The sequence below is a fragment of the Octopus sinensis genome, linkage group LG5, assembly GCF_006345805.1.
Source record: "Octopus sinensis linkage group LG5, ASM634580v1, whole genome shotgun sequence".
Classification (NCBI taxonomy): Eukaryota; Metazoa; Mollusca; class Cephalopoda; order Octopoda; family Octopodidae; genus Octopus; species Octopus sinensis.
In genome coordinates, this window is record NC_043001.1 from 19,317,350 (window position 1) to 19,336,180 (window position 18,831).

Sequence of the window (18,831 nt, forward strand, 5' to 3'; positions counted from 1 at the left end):
CTGAATGACAAAATATCGTTAATTATTGCTCCTTAGACTTGACGCTATGCTGTCAAGGTCAACTGATTAAAATACAGGAATATGCGGTGCTGTAAATATCTTCTGCTCTACAAACAAATTCACAGATAATAAATAAATTGACATTTATGTTATTACGTAGTTTGAATTGTTCAACAGTTTATAAGTCTTACCGAAAGGGTATGTCATCGGTCGTTTCTTCTTAAAATGTCTGGCATTTTTCTTTTCTTATCCTTATTATTCAATCTTTAAGTTATGTTTGTTTTGCTTTAAAACTGTGGCTTTACTTTACACAAACAAAAAGGAAAAAAGTTACAACTACTTCAATGACATGGAAGCGATTGATTTCAGCAATGAGGCATTGCAGTTATTGCTTATCCAAAGATTAGCCCTGATAGAAAAGACTTATTATCAACGGTATAGCTGTGACCATCCCATCTGGTTTTCAAACAGTGCGCCGGGGATTTTGGAAAAATACAACTTTTAGTTTCATAAAAAACCACACTAATGCATGAGTGTTTTGAAAAACGTGTTATTTACCATTTTGTTAAACACAACTGTGATTAATAAAACAAGGTAAGCTATAGTTTCCTATATATTTGCGAAATATCGTGTTTATCTTTTACGTGTTTAGTCGGACAAATCAAGGATCTTTACCTTTTGACCTACAGATTTACAATATAATTTTTTGTAATTAAACACTTTCAAACTTCGGACACTGGTAGAATGTGTCATATAAAACATCTTTTACTCGTAGCGTTTTTGAGAAAAGCTTATATTTACGAAGTTATTTCACGTTAAAGTTGTCCTATTTCAGTAATTTCAACCAATCAATGACGTGTATTCAGCTGAATAAAATTACTGCCGTTGTTTGTCAACAAGAACTTCCAGCGGTGTATATTTCGTTTGTCACTCTTATTTATAACAACCCTAACCCTAAAACCTGAGCCCTAACCCTAACCCTAAAACCTTAACCCTAAAACCTTAAAACCAGTACAAATGCACGAACGATGTAAAGATCCCAAATCAATCCCACTATTTATTCTTTATCGGTCTGATATTTATTTTCTCAGTATCCTTTCGCTGAACCGATAGGTCTTGGGGAAGTAAACAAACCAACACTGGTTGTCAAGCATTGGTGAGGACAAACACAGCCACAAAATACGCATGCGCATGCACATAGATATATATCTTTTATCTTTAATCTTTTTGTTGTTTTAGTCGTTGGACTGTGGCCATTCTGGGGCACAACCTTGAAGCGTTCTTAGTCGAATAAATCGACTGCACTACTTACTTTCAAAAGCCTAGTACTTATTCTATCGTGTTCCTTTGCTGAACCGCTAAGTTACAGAGACGTAAATAACACAACACCTGTTGTTAAGCGGTGGGTGGGGGACAAATACAAACACAATCACACACACAGTCACGTACACGCAACTGACTCTTAGTTCTTTAAAAGAATTCAGCTCTAAATATTTCAGGTAAAAAGCAAGTGAGGAATGCTAACGGTGATATATCTACAAATCCAGGTAAAAAAAAAAGGAAGTCACAAGGGTTTTGTCCGGTGGGGTTTTGTCCTGGGGTTGGGTTGTCTGGATCCCATAAATTAATTGTGATTTTTCCCTGTGACTTTATTACTAGTCACCATAAATTAATTGTGACTTTTTTTTTCCTAGCCAAAATTGCGATTCTCTCCTTCTCTCTCCCTCTTACTCTATGTTTTCTATATAAACCATCATCATCATCATCATCATTGTTCGACCGTGGTCGAGACAATGGAATTTACTATGTTACGCCAGACTTCATGGTCCATCATAGCATGACGGAGGTCCTGTTGCTGGATGCCTGTATTCCTGGAGATTACATCAGGGTAGGAGAGTGTGCGCCCTCTGGTATCGCAAGCAGATGGCTTCCAGAGGAGAAGAGTAGAAATTACCTCGTTTTCAGCTCTACAACAATGTCCAGCAAACTGGACTCTTCTACTTTTCACAAGAGATGATACAGGTGGTAATTTCCCATATATTTGTACTCTGGTTGGATGACGCTTCCACAAGAGATTTTGAGCTCTCATAAGGAGGCGAGTGTAGGTTCCATCCAACCGCCTCTCAAGCTTCTTTGATAACGTCCAATGGTCAAGTGACTACTCCAACACTTTTAATGCCAAATTCTTACTAGTCACTTCAAAACAGGTCTTAAGTAGATGCTCTCTATAGAATTTCTCACAAAATTTGTCATCGCTTGCTAATCCATGAGCTGCAACAGAGAAATTGTATTAGGAAGTGGGAAGTATACTTTTACGAAAGTAAACTCCGGTGGCATTTTATCTATGAGGCTGGAAGGATTCCTAGAGCATTGTCTGTAACACGAAGAGCTTGTAACAGAATGAGAGATTCCCGCACTGGATGGGTGCTGCTCGCATCCTTTACATCAAATATTAATTGTAGAAAGAGTCAAGATTTTCCTTTAACTTCAACAGTCAGGAGTGGCTGTGTGGTAAGTAGCTTGTTTACCAACCACATGGTTCCGGGTTCAGTCCCACTGCGTGGCATCTTGGGCAAGTGTCTTCTACTATAGCCCCGGGCCGACCAATGCCTTGTGAGTGGATTTGGTAGACGGAAACTGAAAGAAGCCTGTCGTATATATATATATGCGTGCGTATTTGTGTGTCTGTGTTTGTCCCCCTAGCATTGTTTGACAACCGATGCTAGTGTGTTTATGTCCCCGTTACTTAGCGGATCGGCACAAGAGACCGATAGAATAAGTACTGGGCTTACAAAAGAATAAGTCCCGGGGTCGATGTGTTCGATTAAAGGCGGTGCTCCAGCATGGCCGCAGTCAAATGACTGAAACAAATAAAAGAGTAAAAGAGTATAAATATTTATTCCTTGATTCGCAATATAAACATTTCTTTCTTCTGGGCGAATCAGCAGCCTAGGAGCTTATCAGCAGTAGTCAAGTGGAGTGAGTCAATATTGCCCGTTCAAGCATAGCGGAGAGGCGCCACGAGGTAGCAGCTTGAGAGAGCTGCTGGACACATGTCTGTCTTGTTCAGCTGCTAGCGTCAAAGAGAGAGATACAGGAGAATTTCACTGCTGCTAGTTTTCTGTGCATGCGCATGAGAGAAATTCCGGATGGCCTTCCGGAAGATTGCAACCCTGCGCATGCATGCTGGAGATTTCCAAGACGACCTCTCTACAAGCTTTTGTGCACATTGGAAGGCAAACATAATAATACAAAACCCTTCCATAGTTAATCAAACATATATGAGTACCATCTGTTAATCTCATACACTATCCAGATGTATGAACAGGACATGTAAACTCACAAATGGGCAGCGAAACAAATATATTTGTGAGAGAACATATAGAAAATACAATTACAAATCAGAATAGGAAGATAAATTTCAAGTGATAGCAATAAAGGTTTGTGTGAGGCTTAAGGAATATGTGCTAGAGTTTACCTGAAGCCATATTGTAAAGGCTGAGTCAATAACTAGGGTCAAGTGGTGACACATAGTTGATTAGGCAGCAACCTGGCAGAAACGTTAGCACGCCGGGCGAAATGCGTAGCCGTATTTCGTCTGCCGCTACGTTCTGAGTTCAAATTCCGCTGAGGTCGACTTTGCCTTTCATCCTTTCGGGGTCGATAAATTAAGTACCAGTTACGTACTGAGGTCGATATAATCGACTTAATCCGTTTGTCTGTCCTTGTTTGTCCCTCTGTGTTTAACCCCTTGTGGGTAGTAAATAAATAGGTTAGTGTTGTGGTCAGTAGTCACACACATCAAACTAAATTGTTCTGGCCACCATTCACTGCATTCATTTCTGTCCCTATATCTGACCATCTCTCACTATTTTATATACTTGCAAACCAACCCAACCAGCTAACCCTTCAACCTCTGTCCCCTGTTTTCTTGGAGTTATAATAATACTTCATTGAATAAACAACATCATCAGTTATGTTAATACTTGATCTCGAAGAATATTTACATTATTTTGATAACAACCTCATTAAATTTATAATTAAACATTATATTTAGTATTCAGATTGTATCAAAATTGTTTTGATCCCACTTCTAGTTGAAATTTCATCATCATCATCATCATCATCATTTAATATTAGTGGCATGGGTTGGAGGGTATGCTAGGACCAGAGGATTGCATTAACCTCTAATGTGGAGGCACATGGCCTAGTGGTTAGAGCAGCAGACTTGCGGTCGAGGGATCGCAGGTTCGAATCTCAGACCAGGCGATGTGTGTGTTTATGAGCGAAGCACCTAAGCTCCACGCGGCTCCGGCAGAAGGTAATGGCAAACTTCTGCTGACTCTTTCGCCATAACTTTCTCTCACTCTTTCCTCCTGCAGCTTGCAGCTCACCTGTGACAGACCAGCGTCCCGTCCAGGTGGGGAACCGGGAAACTGGCCCTTATGAGCCAGGCATGGCTCGTGAAGGAACAAACAACAAATTGACCTCTAATGTCTACTTTGCCCTTCCTAATGCCAACCACTCTACAGAGAGAACTGAATGTTTTTTTTCATAGTACTGGCACAAGTGAGGTCACCAAAACATTCTCATGGCAAGACACCTCAGCCGAGTGGGAGTGAATTATTAAGGGAGGCAGCTTCGTGCCAGACACTGAGAAGCTAAAATATGATAGAAGAACTGGAACAGATGTTTTACTGTAGGGAAGATACATGGCTGCCCCAGATGAAAAGGGAGAATGGATGGTGGAGATGAGGTGTCTTCTTGGCTTATCCTCAAGGTGCGTGAAATTGAGTAAAGAGAGAGAATAGGGACAGAGAACCAAGGCTAGCTGGATGGGTAGGTTTGTGAGAGCGAGGGAACAAAGGTGAATGCAGTGGGGGCAAGGTGAATGAGTAGTGGCTTGGGGAATTATTATTATATATATATTTTTGTTTTCTATGAGGTGTTTTAAAGTGATGTCCATTGGAGACAAATGCTTAAGTCTAATGCTTATCTAACTTAAACACAATATTACACTTTTCATACATGCTTCGACTCATTAAGAATTTAGCATCAAGAAGTTTAGAGTTGAGTAATTGATGTAAGTGGATTTGCAAAACACTTTTACTTCACTTATGCTCAGTCTTTCATGCCAGTGGTTAGAATATTTGGTAACTCTCAGTGGTTAGACTCAGTTAGTTAACTAGAGATGTCAGGTTCAAATTTTAGTTTAGCTCACAAATATCATCATGATCATCATCATCATCGTCGTCATCATCATCATCATCATTGTCATCATCATCGTCGTCATCGTCGTCGTCATCATCATCATCATCATCGTCATCATCATCATCATCATCATCGTCATCGTCATCGTCATCATCATCGTCGTCATCGTCATCATCATCGTCATCGTCATCGTCATCGTCATCATCATCGTCGTCGTCGTCGTCATTATCATCATCATCATCATCATCGTCATCATCATCATCGTCGTCGTCATCGTCGTTGTCGTCATCATCATCATCGTCATCATCGTCATCATCATCTTCATCATCATCATCGTCGTCGTCATCATCGTCATCATCATCGCCGCCGTCATCATCATCATCATCATCATCATCATCATTATCTTAATCCTCATTTAATGTCCAACTTTCCGTGCTGGCATGGGTTTGATGATTTGACAGGAGCTGGCTAGGCAGGCAGAAGACTGCACCAGGCTTCAGTGTCTGTTTTTTTTTTAATTTTTGTTTTTGTTTGTTATGGCTGAATGCCCTTCCTAACACCAACCACCCCCACAGAGTGGACTCTGAAGGTAATTGGAGACAATACCAAATTAAACATTGTGTCAAACGAATTATATTAAAAACGAGTTTTACATTTCATTTCAGCAGAAACCATCAGCGGTTATTTTGCTCCAAGAACTAAAACGTAACCAATTCACATCTCTAAATGAAGAGAAAAAACTATTGAAATACAGTTGAGTAGTGACAATGGCAACATCTACATCTCCTGGCTTGGACACATCTACGCCGGAATTAACTACTACCCCAAAAACTACGGAATCAAAGCCATTGGTTGTACCCCTTGTGTTGAGTCTATGTGTGGTTTTCCTACTACTGTTAGCTGCTGCTTACTTTTTTTGGCGATGGAAAACAGGCAGAAGAGTGTAAGCTATCAAAATTTGCTATTTTCTTTGTTTCTCCTATTCATACAAAAAGATTTTGATTTTAATTTAAATGTGATTTGCAGAGATGTACTTGCATAGCAAGTGACCTGACCTGAGATCGTGTGCTGAAACAAAAACAATTGCAGCATGGAAGGTGTTTATAAGCCATTTGAAAAACTGTTAGATTCACTTCAACATTTAAATTTTAATTTGTCAAAATATTTTCATCGCTTTGAAACCGTGATCCGTTCGCTGACAAAATCCAATTTAAATGTGATTTGCAGAGATGTACTTGCATAGCAAGTGACCTGACCTGAGATCGTGTGCTGAAACAAAAACAATTGCAGCATGGAAAGTGTTTATAAGCCATTTGAAAAACTGTTAGATTCACTTCAACATTTAAATTTTAATTTGTCAAAATATTTTCATCGCTTTGAAACCGTGATCCGTTCGCTGACAAAATCCAATTTAAATGTGATTTGCAGAGATGTACTTGCATAGCAAGTGACCTGACCTGAGATCGTGTGCTGAAACAAAAACAATTGCAGCATGGAAAGTGTTTATAAGCCATTTGAAAAACTGTTAGATTCACTTCAACATTTAAATTTTAATTTGTCAAAATATTTTCATCGCTTTGAAACCGTGATCCGTTCGCTGACAAAATCCAATTTAAATGTGATTTGCAGAGATGTACTTGCATAGCAAGTGACCTGACCTGAGATCGTGTGCTGAAACAAAAACAATTGCAGCATGGAAAGTGTTTATAAGCCATTTGAAAAACTGTTAGATTCACTTCAACATTTAAATTTTAATTTGTCAAAATATTTTCATCGCTTTGAAACCGTGATCCGTTCGCTGACAAAATCCAATTTAAATGTGATTTGCAGAGATGTACTTGCATAGCAAGTGACCTGACCTGAGATCGTGTGCTGAAACAAAAACAATTGCAGCATGGAAAGTGTTTATAAGCCATTTGAAAAACTGTTAGATTCACTTCAACATTTAAATTTTAATTTGTCAAAATATTTTCATCGCTTTGAAACCGTGATCCGTTCGCTGACAAAATCCAATTTAAATGTGATTTGCAGAGATGTACTTGCATAGCAAGTGACTTGATCTGAGATCCTGTGCTGAAACAAAAACAATTGCAGCATGGAAGGTGTTTATAAGCCATTTGAAAAACTGTTAGATTCACTTCAACATTTAAATTTAATTTGTCAAAATATTTTCATCGCTTTGAAACCGTGATCCGTTCACTGACAAAATCCAATTTAAATGTGATTTGCAGAGATGTACTTGCATAGCAAGTGACTTGATCTGAGATCCTGTGCTGAAACAAAAACAATTGAAGCATGGAAGGTGTTTATAAGCCATTTGAAAAACTGTTAGATTCACTTCAACATTTAAATTTAAATTTGTCAAAATATTTTCATCGCTTTGAAACCGTGACCTGTTCACTGACAAAATCCCATGTGACATGGAATTTTATCAGTGAACAGGTCACGGTTTCAAAGCAACAAAAATATTTTGACAAATTAAATTTAACCCTTTCGTTACCAAGTCAGTTGAAACCACCTCTAGCTCTGTAGTACAAATGTCTTGTTTTCATAAGTTTTGAATTAAAATCTTCCACCAAACCTTAGTCACAATTTATGTTATTACACTAGCTGAATGATAACTAAATTATTTCACTAAATTCTTTGTTATATTTAAAGTAATTGAAAAAAGAAACACAGAACATCTCAACAGAAATATAGTAACGAAATGGTTAAATATGATTAATTTAGTAATACAATTACTTTAGTAAAAGTAGCTTCAGGTTGGTTGGTACAAAAAAGGTTAACTAATAAAATGTTATTGTAGGCATAGGCATGGCTGTGTAATAAAGAAGCTTCTCTTGCAACCTTGGTTTCAGGTTCAGTCCTAATGCACAGCACTTTGGTGTCTTCTCCTATAGCCCTGAGCTGACTACTGTATAGAGAGTGAATTTGGTAGACAAAAACTGTATGGAAGACTGTCATATGTGTGCATGTATATGTATGTATATAAGGCGGTAAGCTTGTAGAAACGTTAGTGCGCTGGGTGAAATGCTTAACGGTATTTCACCTGTGTTTATGCTTTAGAGATAGGAGTGGCTGTGTGGTAAGTAGCTTGCTTACAAACAACATGGTTCCGGGTTCAGTCCCACTGCGTGGCACCTTGGGCAAGTGTCTTCTACTATAATCTCAAACTGACCAAAGCCTTGTGAGTGGATTTGGTAGATGGAAACTGAAAGAAGCCCGTTGTATATATGTATATATATATATATATATATATATATATATGTGTGTGTGTATAAGTTTGCGTGTCTGTGTTTGTACCCCCAACATTGCTTGACAACCAATGCCGGTGTGTTTACATCCCCGTCACTAAGCTGTTTGGCAAAAGAGACCGATGAAATAAGTACTAGGCTTACAAAGATTAAGTCCTGGAGACAATTTGTCTGACTAAAAGGCGGTGCTCCAGCATGGCCACAGTCAAATGACTGAAACAAGTAAACGAGTAAATGAGTAAATGTGTGTGTATGTATGTGTGTGTGTGTGTGTGTGTGTCTCTCTCTCTCTCTGTTATTCTTTTACTTGCTTCAGTCATTAGATTGCGGCCATGCTGGAGCTCCACCTTGAAGGGTTTTTAGTTGAACTAATCAACCTCATTACTTATTTTTTAAAGCCTGGTACTTATTCAATCATTCGCTTTTGTTGAACCGCTAAGTTACCGGGTCGTAAACACACTAACACTGGTTGTTAAGCAGTGGTGGAGGACAAACACAGATATGAACACACACACACACACACATATATATATATATATATATGTTTCTTTATTAGCCACACAGGGCTGCACACAGATAGAACAAATTACAAGGTAGAGCTTTTCTTTTGGAGGTAAAAAAAAAATAAATAAAATAAAAATAAAAATTTTTAAAAAAAAGGGGGGGGTCGATCAAAAGGGATCGTAAAAGGAGAGAAAGAGGACAAAAAAAGGGGGGGGTTAAAAAAAAAAAGGGGGAGAGGAAAAAAATTGATCAATAGGGATCGTTATCACAGAAATGTCAATATGAAGTGTAAAGGGGAGGACAGGTGAGGTTTACCCATGGAAAGAAAACCCTACGGAAAAGACCACGGTAACCTCGGTCAATGAAGTCACATGTTATATTTCTTTTTTTTTTTTTTTGCAAATAAGCAACTCTCTGTATTAATTTTTACGGTTCATAGAATCATAGTCAAGGTGGCTTCGTCATTCATACGTGCCATCCTTGCTACATTCACCCATCTTTTTTTAAAACATTCACTAGACAAAACTTGCCTCTCTACTCTCACTTTTTTCTTCAAGTGATACTTGAAGAAGTTGATGAGAGATTGACCAGAGAGGAAAGTGTTTGTCTCTAATCCTTTCAGACGCGTCCACCAGATACATTCTTTCGCCATAGCCACAAGTATGATAAAAATAGCGCTTCCTTCCCGTTTGAAGGAAGGAGGCGTGACGATATTAACGATAGACTCGGCTGATAAACCGACACATCCCACACGTGACAGCAGTCGTTCGACATAAGCCCACAGGTGGGAAATTGCCGGACACTGCACGATTGCGTGCAGAGCGGTTTCGTCGCTCTGCCCGCATCTCGGGCAGGTCGGCCTGGTGTTTCTCGAGCCATGCCTATAGAGCTTATCCCGAACGGGTAGTGCTTCTCGGTAGCACCGCCAGGCCAGGGATCTCTGGAAGTTGTCCATAGGTCCCGGGCCGAAAGTCGTTTGAAACAGGCGAGATATATATATAGATAGATAGATAGATAGATAGATAGATAGATAGATAGATAGATAGATAGATAGATAGATAGATAGATAGATAGACAATGGGCTTCTTTCAGTTTCCATGTACCAAATCTACTCACAAGGCTTTGGTTGCCCCAAGGTTATAGTAAAAGGCACTTGCCCAAGGTGCCATGCAGTGGGAATGAACCTGGGAATGAACCAAACTTCTTACTTCGCAGCCATGTATGTATGTGTGTGTGGATGGATGGATGGATGGATGTGAGTGTATCTTTGTGCTTGTGTTCCCCCCCCCCCAACTAAGCACTCAGCATGATGATTGGTGTTGGTTTGCTTACATCCACCTAACTTAGCAGTTTGGCAGAAACAGACCAACAGGAAAAGCACCAGGCTTAAGGATAAGTATTTGGGGTATTTTGTTCCACTAAGCCCTTGAAAGTGGTGCCCCAGCATGGCTGCAGTTCAATGATTGAAATAAGTAAAAGTTAAAAGATAATTAATATCTTCCATGTCATTCATGTCATTAAAGAAAAAACCAATAACTTTTGTTGGTGATTGGACCAACCAATGACAAGAAATTTTAAGAACTTTTTAATAAGTAAACAAAAGAGCGTTCATTAAACATGTGAATTGTAGTCATCTTTTCCTTCATAATTCCTTAATTTCAATTTCAAATTTCTGATCCTACAACATATGACAAAATAATTATCTCCCTTATTTCTTTACTGCCCACAAGGGGCTAAACACAGAGGGGACAAACAAGGACAGACAAACGGATTAAGTCGATTATATTGACCCCAGTGCGTAACTGGTACTTATTTAATCGACCCCGAAAGGATGAAAGGCAAAGTCGACCTAGGCGGCGTTTGAACTCAGAATGTAAATGCAGACAAAATACCGCTAAGCATTTCACCTGGTATGCTAGCGTTTCTGCCAGCTCGCCACCTTAATGATCATCTCCCTTGTAATAGTTGTGACCACCAGGGAAACCACATGTGAGTGAAAGTATAATGACCTAGATATGGAAAACAAGGGATTTTTTCAGCCCCGTTTTCTTATAAGTTTTGCTTTCAAACTTAAAAAACTTAAAGTATTTAATATTTTTCATTTTACCATTTTATTTGATTTTTCAAGTATGTTTGTCATAGCCTGTAATTGTATCTTATTTGTGTTCCACAGATTTCCTTTTCCCACAACCTGCAAAGCCAGACCTATAAGGAAAGTATCCATAGAAATTCCTGACTGTGAACTCTATTCAGAAATTGTGGATAGAAAAGTAAATAATTACTATTTTATCTTTCTTTTTTCCAAATTATCTTTTCTTTCACACACACACACACACAAGCATGCATGCATGCCCTGCCCCATACACACACACTGTGGAGGCGCAATGGCCCAGTGGTTAGGGCAGCGGACTCGCAGTCGTAGGATCGCGGTTTCGATTTCCAGACCGGGCGTTGTGAGTGTTTATTGAGCGAAAACACCTAAAAGCTCCGCGAGGCTCCGGCAGGGGGTGGTGGTGATCCCTGCTGTACTCTTTCACCACAACTTTCTCTCACTCTTACTTCCTGTTTCTGTTGTACCTGTATTTTCAAAGGGCCGGCCTTGTCACTCTCTGTGTCACACTGAATATCCCCGAGAACTACGTTAAGGGTACACGTGTCTGTGGAGTGCTCAGCCACTTACACGTTAATTTCACGAGCAGGCTGTTCCGTTGATTGGATCAACCGGAACCCTCGTCGTCGTAACCGACGGAGTGCTTCCATCCACACACACACACACTGTCATTTGGTGATTTATCCAGTGTACCCTGAATGTTTTCTTTTTCTTCCATTGATGGCTTCCATTTCTTCTTGTCACTCTCTGTCAGGGATGGCTGTCAGGGATGGACTGAGCTGTCAGTCAAACGAGCACTACCCGAGGACCTGGAGCTCTGAGGGGCTTGCACTCTACATGCTAGCTCTCTTTCATATCATGCTAAGGGGCCTAGTGAACAGTTATGCTAGATGGGCCTTAATACTGTCAGTCTGCCCCTGCTTTCTGTCCTCTCTTTTACTCTTTTCTGACAGGACCTGCAAGGTCATGGGCTGTTTATCTTGATATGAGATCACCATGTCGCGCACATATGGTTGTGATGCATGTGCCTGGTGTACCCTTATCAGACGGGTAGTCATGATGGGTATATTGGGCTTCGTATATTTTACCCCAGTGTCACTTTGATGGCATGCACTGCTCTCTCACTCAATAATAATATCAAAAAATTCCTTAGGAATGAGAACCTAGGTTCAAAATTTCCCCAGGCACCTGATGAAGGCTGGAGGGTATATCAACCGAAACGTTGTGTTAACAACAAATAAGATGAGGACAATTATCCATCAAATGTAAATAATGTAAATAATGGACCGTTAAGATAATCTGGTACTCGACAACTCTTTTTACTCTTTTACTCTTTTACTTGTTTCAGTCATTTGACTGTGGCCATGCTGGAGCACCGCCTTTAGTCGATCAAATCGACCCCGGGACTTATTCTTTGTAAGCCCAGTGCTTATTCTATCGGTCTCTTTTGCTGAACCGCTAAGTGACAGGGACGTAAACACACCAGCATCGGTTGTGAAGCAATGCTAGGGGGACGAACACAGACACACAAACACACACACATAGATATATATATATATATATATATATATATATATATATATATATATACGACAGGCTTCTTTCAGTTTCCGTTTACCAAATCCACTCACAAGGCATTGGTCGGCCCGGGGCTATAGCAGAAGACACTTGGCCAAGATGCCACGCAGTGGGACTGAACCCGGAACCATGTGGTTGGTTAGCAAGCTACTTACCACACAGCCACTCAGAAAGCTCTGGATGACCCGTCCTTGTTTTTTCCTGTCCTTCTTTGTATCGTCTGTCTGGACGTTTTATTGTCATCTGTTACGTTCTTGTTCCATTTTCGTTTTCTTTTTCTTTTTTATATATACTGGAGTGACTGTGTGGTAAGTAGCTTGCTTACCAACCACATGGTTCTGGGTTCAGTCCCACTGTGTGGCACCTTGTGCAAGTGTCTTCTACTGTAGTTCAAATTCCACCGAGGTCGACTTTGCTTTTCATCCTTTCGAGGTCGATTAAATAAGTACCAGTTTCGCACTGGGGTCGACATAATCGACTTAATCCGTTTGTCTATCCATGTTTGTCCCCTCTGTGTGTAGTCCCCTCTGTGTGTAGTCAATAAAGAAATAAGTAGCTTGCTTACCAACCACATGGTTCTGGGTTCAGTCCCACTGTTTGGCACCTTGGGCAAGTGGCTTCTACTAAACCTCAGGCCGACCAAAGCCTTGTAAGTGGATTTGGTAGCAACTGAAAGAAGCCCATCGTATATATGTATATGTATATGTGTGTGTGTGTGTGTGTTTGTGTGTCTGTGTTTGACACCTCCCCCAACATCGCTTGACAACCAATGGTAGTGTGTTTACATCTCCGTAACTTAGCAGTTCAGCAAAAGAGACCGATAGAATAAGTACCTGGCTTACAAAGAATAAGTCCTGGGGTCGATTTGCTCGACTAAAGGTGGTGCTCCAGTATGGCCGCAGTCAAATGATTGAAACAAGTAAGAGAGAGTATATAAGTCCAAAAGTGTATGTATACTGCTATATACTCTTTACTCTCTTTTACGTGTTTCAGTCATTTGACTGCGGCCATGCTGGAGTACCGCCTTTAGTCGAGCAAATCGACCCCAGGGCTTAGTCATTGTAAGCCTAGTACTTATTCTATCAGACTCTTTTTGCCAAACCGCTAAGTTAAGAGGACCTAAACACACCAGTATCGGTTGTCAAGCGATGTTGGAGGGACAAATATAGACACACAAACATATATACATATATACGATGGGCTTCTTTCAACTTCCGTCTACCAAATCCACTCACAAGGCTTTGGTCGGCCTGAGACTATAGTAGAAGCCACTTGCCCAAGGTGCCACACAGTGGGACTGAACCCGGAACCATGTGGTTGGTAAGCAAGCTACTTATTTCTTTATTGACTACAGACAGAGGGGACTACACACAGAGGGGACAAACATGGATAGACAAGCGGATTAAGTCGATTATGTCGACCCCAGTGTGAAACTGGTACTTATTTAATCGACCTCGAAAGGATGAAAAGCAAAGTCGACCTTGGCGGAATTTGAACTCAGAACATAGCGGCAGATGAAATACTGCTAAGCATTTCGCCCAGCACGCTAATGTTTCTGCTAGCTGCCAACGTTTCTGCAGGCTACTTACCACACAGCTACTCCTGCACCTATATATATATAATCAGCCGAAATTGCGAGGATGATCCGGTTCTTGACTGAAGATTAGGGGCTTCGAATGACCCGTCGTTTTTTTGTGTTGTCTATTTGAATGTTTTGTTGCATTCTTGTCCCATTTTGTATTTTTATATATATTTTTTATATATTATATATATATATATATATTATATAGATAGATAGATAGATAGATAGATAGATAGATAGATAGATAGATATATACACACACACATACACATATGTATACATATATATCATCATCATCATCATCATTGTTTATAATCTGCCTTCCATACTGGCATGGGTATATGTATAATTGTCCCTAATTGTGACTGATAGTACAGGGTAGCAATTAGTGACAACTGAACTTTCTTTTGTGGTTTTATATTGCATATAGCCAGCTTCATATATATATATATATATATATATATATATATATATATATATATATATATATATATATATATATATATATATATATATATATATATATATATATATATATATATATATATATATATATATATATATATATATATATATATATATATATATACATACATATACACACAGGCACAGGAGTGGGTGTGTGGTAAGTAGCTTGCTAACCAGCCACATGGTTCTGGGTTCAGTCCCACTGAGTGGTACCTTGGGCAAGTGTCTTCTTATATAACCTCGGGCCAACCAAGGCCTTGTGAGTGGATTTGGTAGGCAGAAACTGAAAGAAGCCCATCGTGTGTGTGTGTGTCTGTGTTTGTCCCCTCACCATTGCTTGACAACTGATGTTGGTGTGTTTATGTCCTGTAACTTAGTGGTTCGGCAAAAGAAACCATTACAATAAGTACTAGGCTTACAAAGATTGAGTCCTGGGGTCGATTTGTTCGTCTAAAGGTGGTGCTCCAGCGTGGCCACAGTCAAATGACTGAAAAACTAAAATAAATAAAAGAATATATACATGCACAAATGTATGTATATATTCTTTTATTTCATTTTATATATATATATATATATATATATATATAAGTTCAGCAAAATTTAGATTCAGATGAATATGGTACTTAAAGGCACCAGAATTTTGTATGGTATTAGCTACATAAATCAAATGGGGTGAAGTAGCCTGAAACAATTGTACTACTCTACCTTGGATATCCTTGTTGCTTATTTTGATTATATATATATATATATATATATCATCATCATCATCATCATTTATAGAGGATGGATTGAACTTGCTATGTAGTTGAACCTAAACATATTTCTCTTCCTGGTCCAGTTGTTATGTGGGTAATGTTCCTTTTATGTTGCTTACTCACTAAAATCACTTCTTGTAACTGTTATGATAATGGAGGGTGACAAAGTCAAAAATATCCAGCATATGATGAGCTGTCAGTTCTGCTTCCCTGATCTAAATAGGTTCTTAATAGTGGCTGGAGAGTGGTTAGAATGTTTGCGTATGTATATAGTTTCTTCATCTGGCATTCTAGAGGCTGTTGTTTGCTTGTGGTCAGATTTAGTGGCATGTCTAAAAAGTGAAGTATTAATAATAATAATAATGATAATGAAATTATTGTATACAGTGCTCAGGTGCACCACAACTTGTCAAAAGTGCATATAAAGCATATGCAGTAATGTACAAATGTCTGGAAAGTGAACAGTGTATGAGCCAGATACATGCTTGCGTGTGTATGGAGGGGAGAAAATCAGGTGTAGTGTTGGTGAAACATCAGTTGAGTACAGGGTGGTAATAAGAAATTAGAATGACAAAGGAATAGACAATTATGTTATAATAATAATAATAATAATAATAATAATAATAATAATAAGATCTCTAGGAATGATAAAAAAAGGTATTGAAACCTATTTGAAAATTATTCCAGGCTTACCATCCCTACAGGAAGTGCAAAAAATCGTATTAACTGGAACGGCTCATGTACTGAGAAGAGCATTATCGCTGTGAATACAACATCCATCCATGAATTTATTTATTTATTAATTTTTAAATACATATTTTATCGGTGAATTTGCATGTGTAATCTGGGAATGCATACAATGAGCTTCTCTGCCCCAGTCAAACCATCCAACCTATGCTAGCATGGAAAGTGGATGTTAAACGATGATGATGATGATAATGATGATGATTGTATTAAACTGGACAAAATCTTCAAAGTGTTTATTTTGACTGTTGAATTACATGATAATCTTGATTTTTAATATTTTTCAGAAAATTTCAATGAAAACTCCAGTCAATAGCAGCAAATCGATTTCCATCATAAACGATAACCAAAAACATTACAATACCAATTTGGCCTTCGTTGGTGATAATTCTGAAGATTATTTCTCTGATTTCCAAGCAGACATTGATGATTTTTATATAGTACTGGAGAAAGACTCAACATTGTTCCCTTCGACTAAAGATTTGAAACTAGAATTAATGCATGACATTATGTTGGATGATGTATCTTTGAAAGGTGCCGGTGCCAACGAACACTTTGATGAGGACTCACCTAAAAATCAAAACAATGCCATGGTTTGATATTGATAAACCATGTCCAATCACAGACTTTATTGGAGAAAATCCAAAGTTTCAGATGCAAGCTTATAGATACATATCCACATTCCTTTGTACATACACAAACACACACACACACACGTGTGTGGGTATGTGTGTATATGAATGTAATTGATATATATGGTTGTAAATAGATATGATTGTGTCCATTCAGGTGATTGTAATGTTATCATCAACTTTGAAAGACTAATAACTTTACTACATAAACTGAATGCTTTTTCTCCATTTTGATCATGAAAATATGTGTAAATATATATCTTTATATATAAAAGAGAAGTTGTGTGTCTGTCTCCTACGATTTAGATTCCTAACTACTCCCACGTTTTGCGGTGCAGTTTAACCAAAACTGGGTATCTTATAGTCGTGATTCATATCGAGCCCTTCTGGGTATTAGTGCGCGTCTACGATGAGTCTACGATTTAAAAAAAAATTTACCATCATTTTTTTCCATTTTAATGCATTTTTTCGCTATTATATAAGGGAAGTAACACTCTAAAAATGTCTACGATGAGTCAACGATTTTTAAAAAATTTACCATCATTTTTTTTCCATTTTAATGCATTTTTTTGCTATTTTTTGGCTATAACTCTCTAAAAGTGCTTTATAGTTATTCCCTTACAAACCCGAGCAACGCTGGGCGACACTGCTAGTATCATATATAAATGTATATGTGTGTGTGTAGTGGATTCTCCAATAAGCTTCAACATATGAAGATCTGATAATATCATACCTGTTAGACAATCCAGAGTCGAGCTATTTTCAGTAGTGAAGGCCTATGCAGGATCAGTTACACTTTTTTGAAATTCTAACAGAAAATGGGTGCAAATGTTAGCAACAAACTTAATGAACACCATACCTGAGGTTTCTCTTTTAGAGTTCTCCGATTTTGGGTTAGTTACCTTTGCAATAGCTTAGATTCCAGCCCATCCTTGAAGGCTAAATACACATCTTGGGACCAAGTTGGAAATTTCTAAGTCCTTGGGCATATATATATATATAACTGGATGAGCATTGAAACACCAGTTTGATAAAGTAATGTATGTATGCATGCATAAATGTGTGTACATATATATACACACATACACACACATATATATATATATATATACATAATTGAAAAAATTGGAGTCAACAAGGAGGAGTACGGTTGAACGTTTATTTTTTAATCACTACAATTGTTTCCACACAACGTAGTCCTCAAAGCATGCATAAACTTGATTGTGTAACTGCTTCCCTGCATTATGAGACTTAGTTGTGTTTCCTCAGGCGATATGTAAATGTAAAGGCAGCAAGCTGGCAGAAATGTTTGCATGCCAGGCAAAATGCTTAGCAGCTTTTTGACTGTCCTTACATTTCAAGTTCTACCAAGGTCGACTTTGTCTTTCATCCTTTCAGGGATGATAAATTAAGTACCAGTTGCATAATTGATTGGTTCCCACACCAAAAATTTCGGGCCTTGTGCCTAGAGTAGAAAAGGATATGTAAATATTGCTTCCGTAAGTTCAAAATGTAGGGAAATGATTAGATAATCAAGTACCTGTATGCCTTGAGAACTACGTTGCATGGAAATAATTCTAGCAATTAAAAGACACATGTCCAACCATACTCCTTCTTGTTGGTTCCAGTTTTTTCAGTTATCTATTCACACATGACAGATGCCCAAACGCAAACCTGTAAGTACATATAATACTACTGGTGGATAGAACAGGGTAAATCTGAAGGTGGACGAGCTATATACTTACTCTATTACATTCCTAACAGAATACAACACACACACACACCACACACATATATATATATATATATATATATATATATATATATATATATATATAAAATATGTGTGGATGCATAAATACACATGTATGTATGTATATATGCATGTATATATATCATAAATTAAAACTGAATAGAAGATCGGAAATCCACCTGACGAATGTCATTTGCAGACATGAAACAATTGTAGTGGCGATTTATTTACTTTATATTA

The 18,831-nt window shown here is 38.3% G+C and overlaps 1 protein-coding gene across 4 annotated transcripts in view; it reads left to right on the top strand.

Annotated features, from left to right (window-relative positions):
• LOC115212399 overlaps nt 1-17,200 on the top strand; it is a 41,847-nt gene extending 24,647 nt beyond the window's left edge. Inside the window, exons 1-4 of one of the 4 annotated variants that reach the window (XM_036503193.1) lie at nt 246-594; nt 5,880-6,154; nt 11,143-11,239; nt 16,494-17,200. In XM_036503193.1, the coding sequence (XP_036359086.1) occupies nt 5,979-6,154; nt 11,143-11,239; nt 16,494-16,805 (585 nt within the window). In that variant the 5' untranslated portion in view covers nt 246-594; nt 5,880-5,978 and the 3' untranslated portion in view covers nt 16,806-17,200. Of the gene's footprint in view, nt 1-245; nt 595-5,876; nt 6,155-11,142; nt 11,240-16,493 lie in introns of those variants that run through there. The other 3 variants (XM_029781291.2, XM_029781289.2, XM_029781290.2) reach the window with 3 other exon arrangements.
• Nucleotides 17,201-18,831: the final 1,631 nt, after the last annotated feature.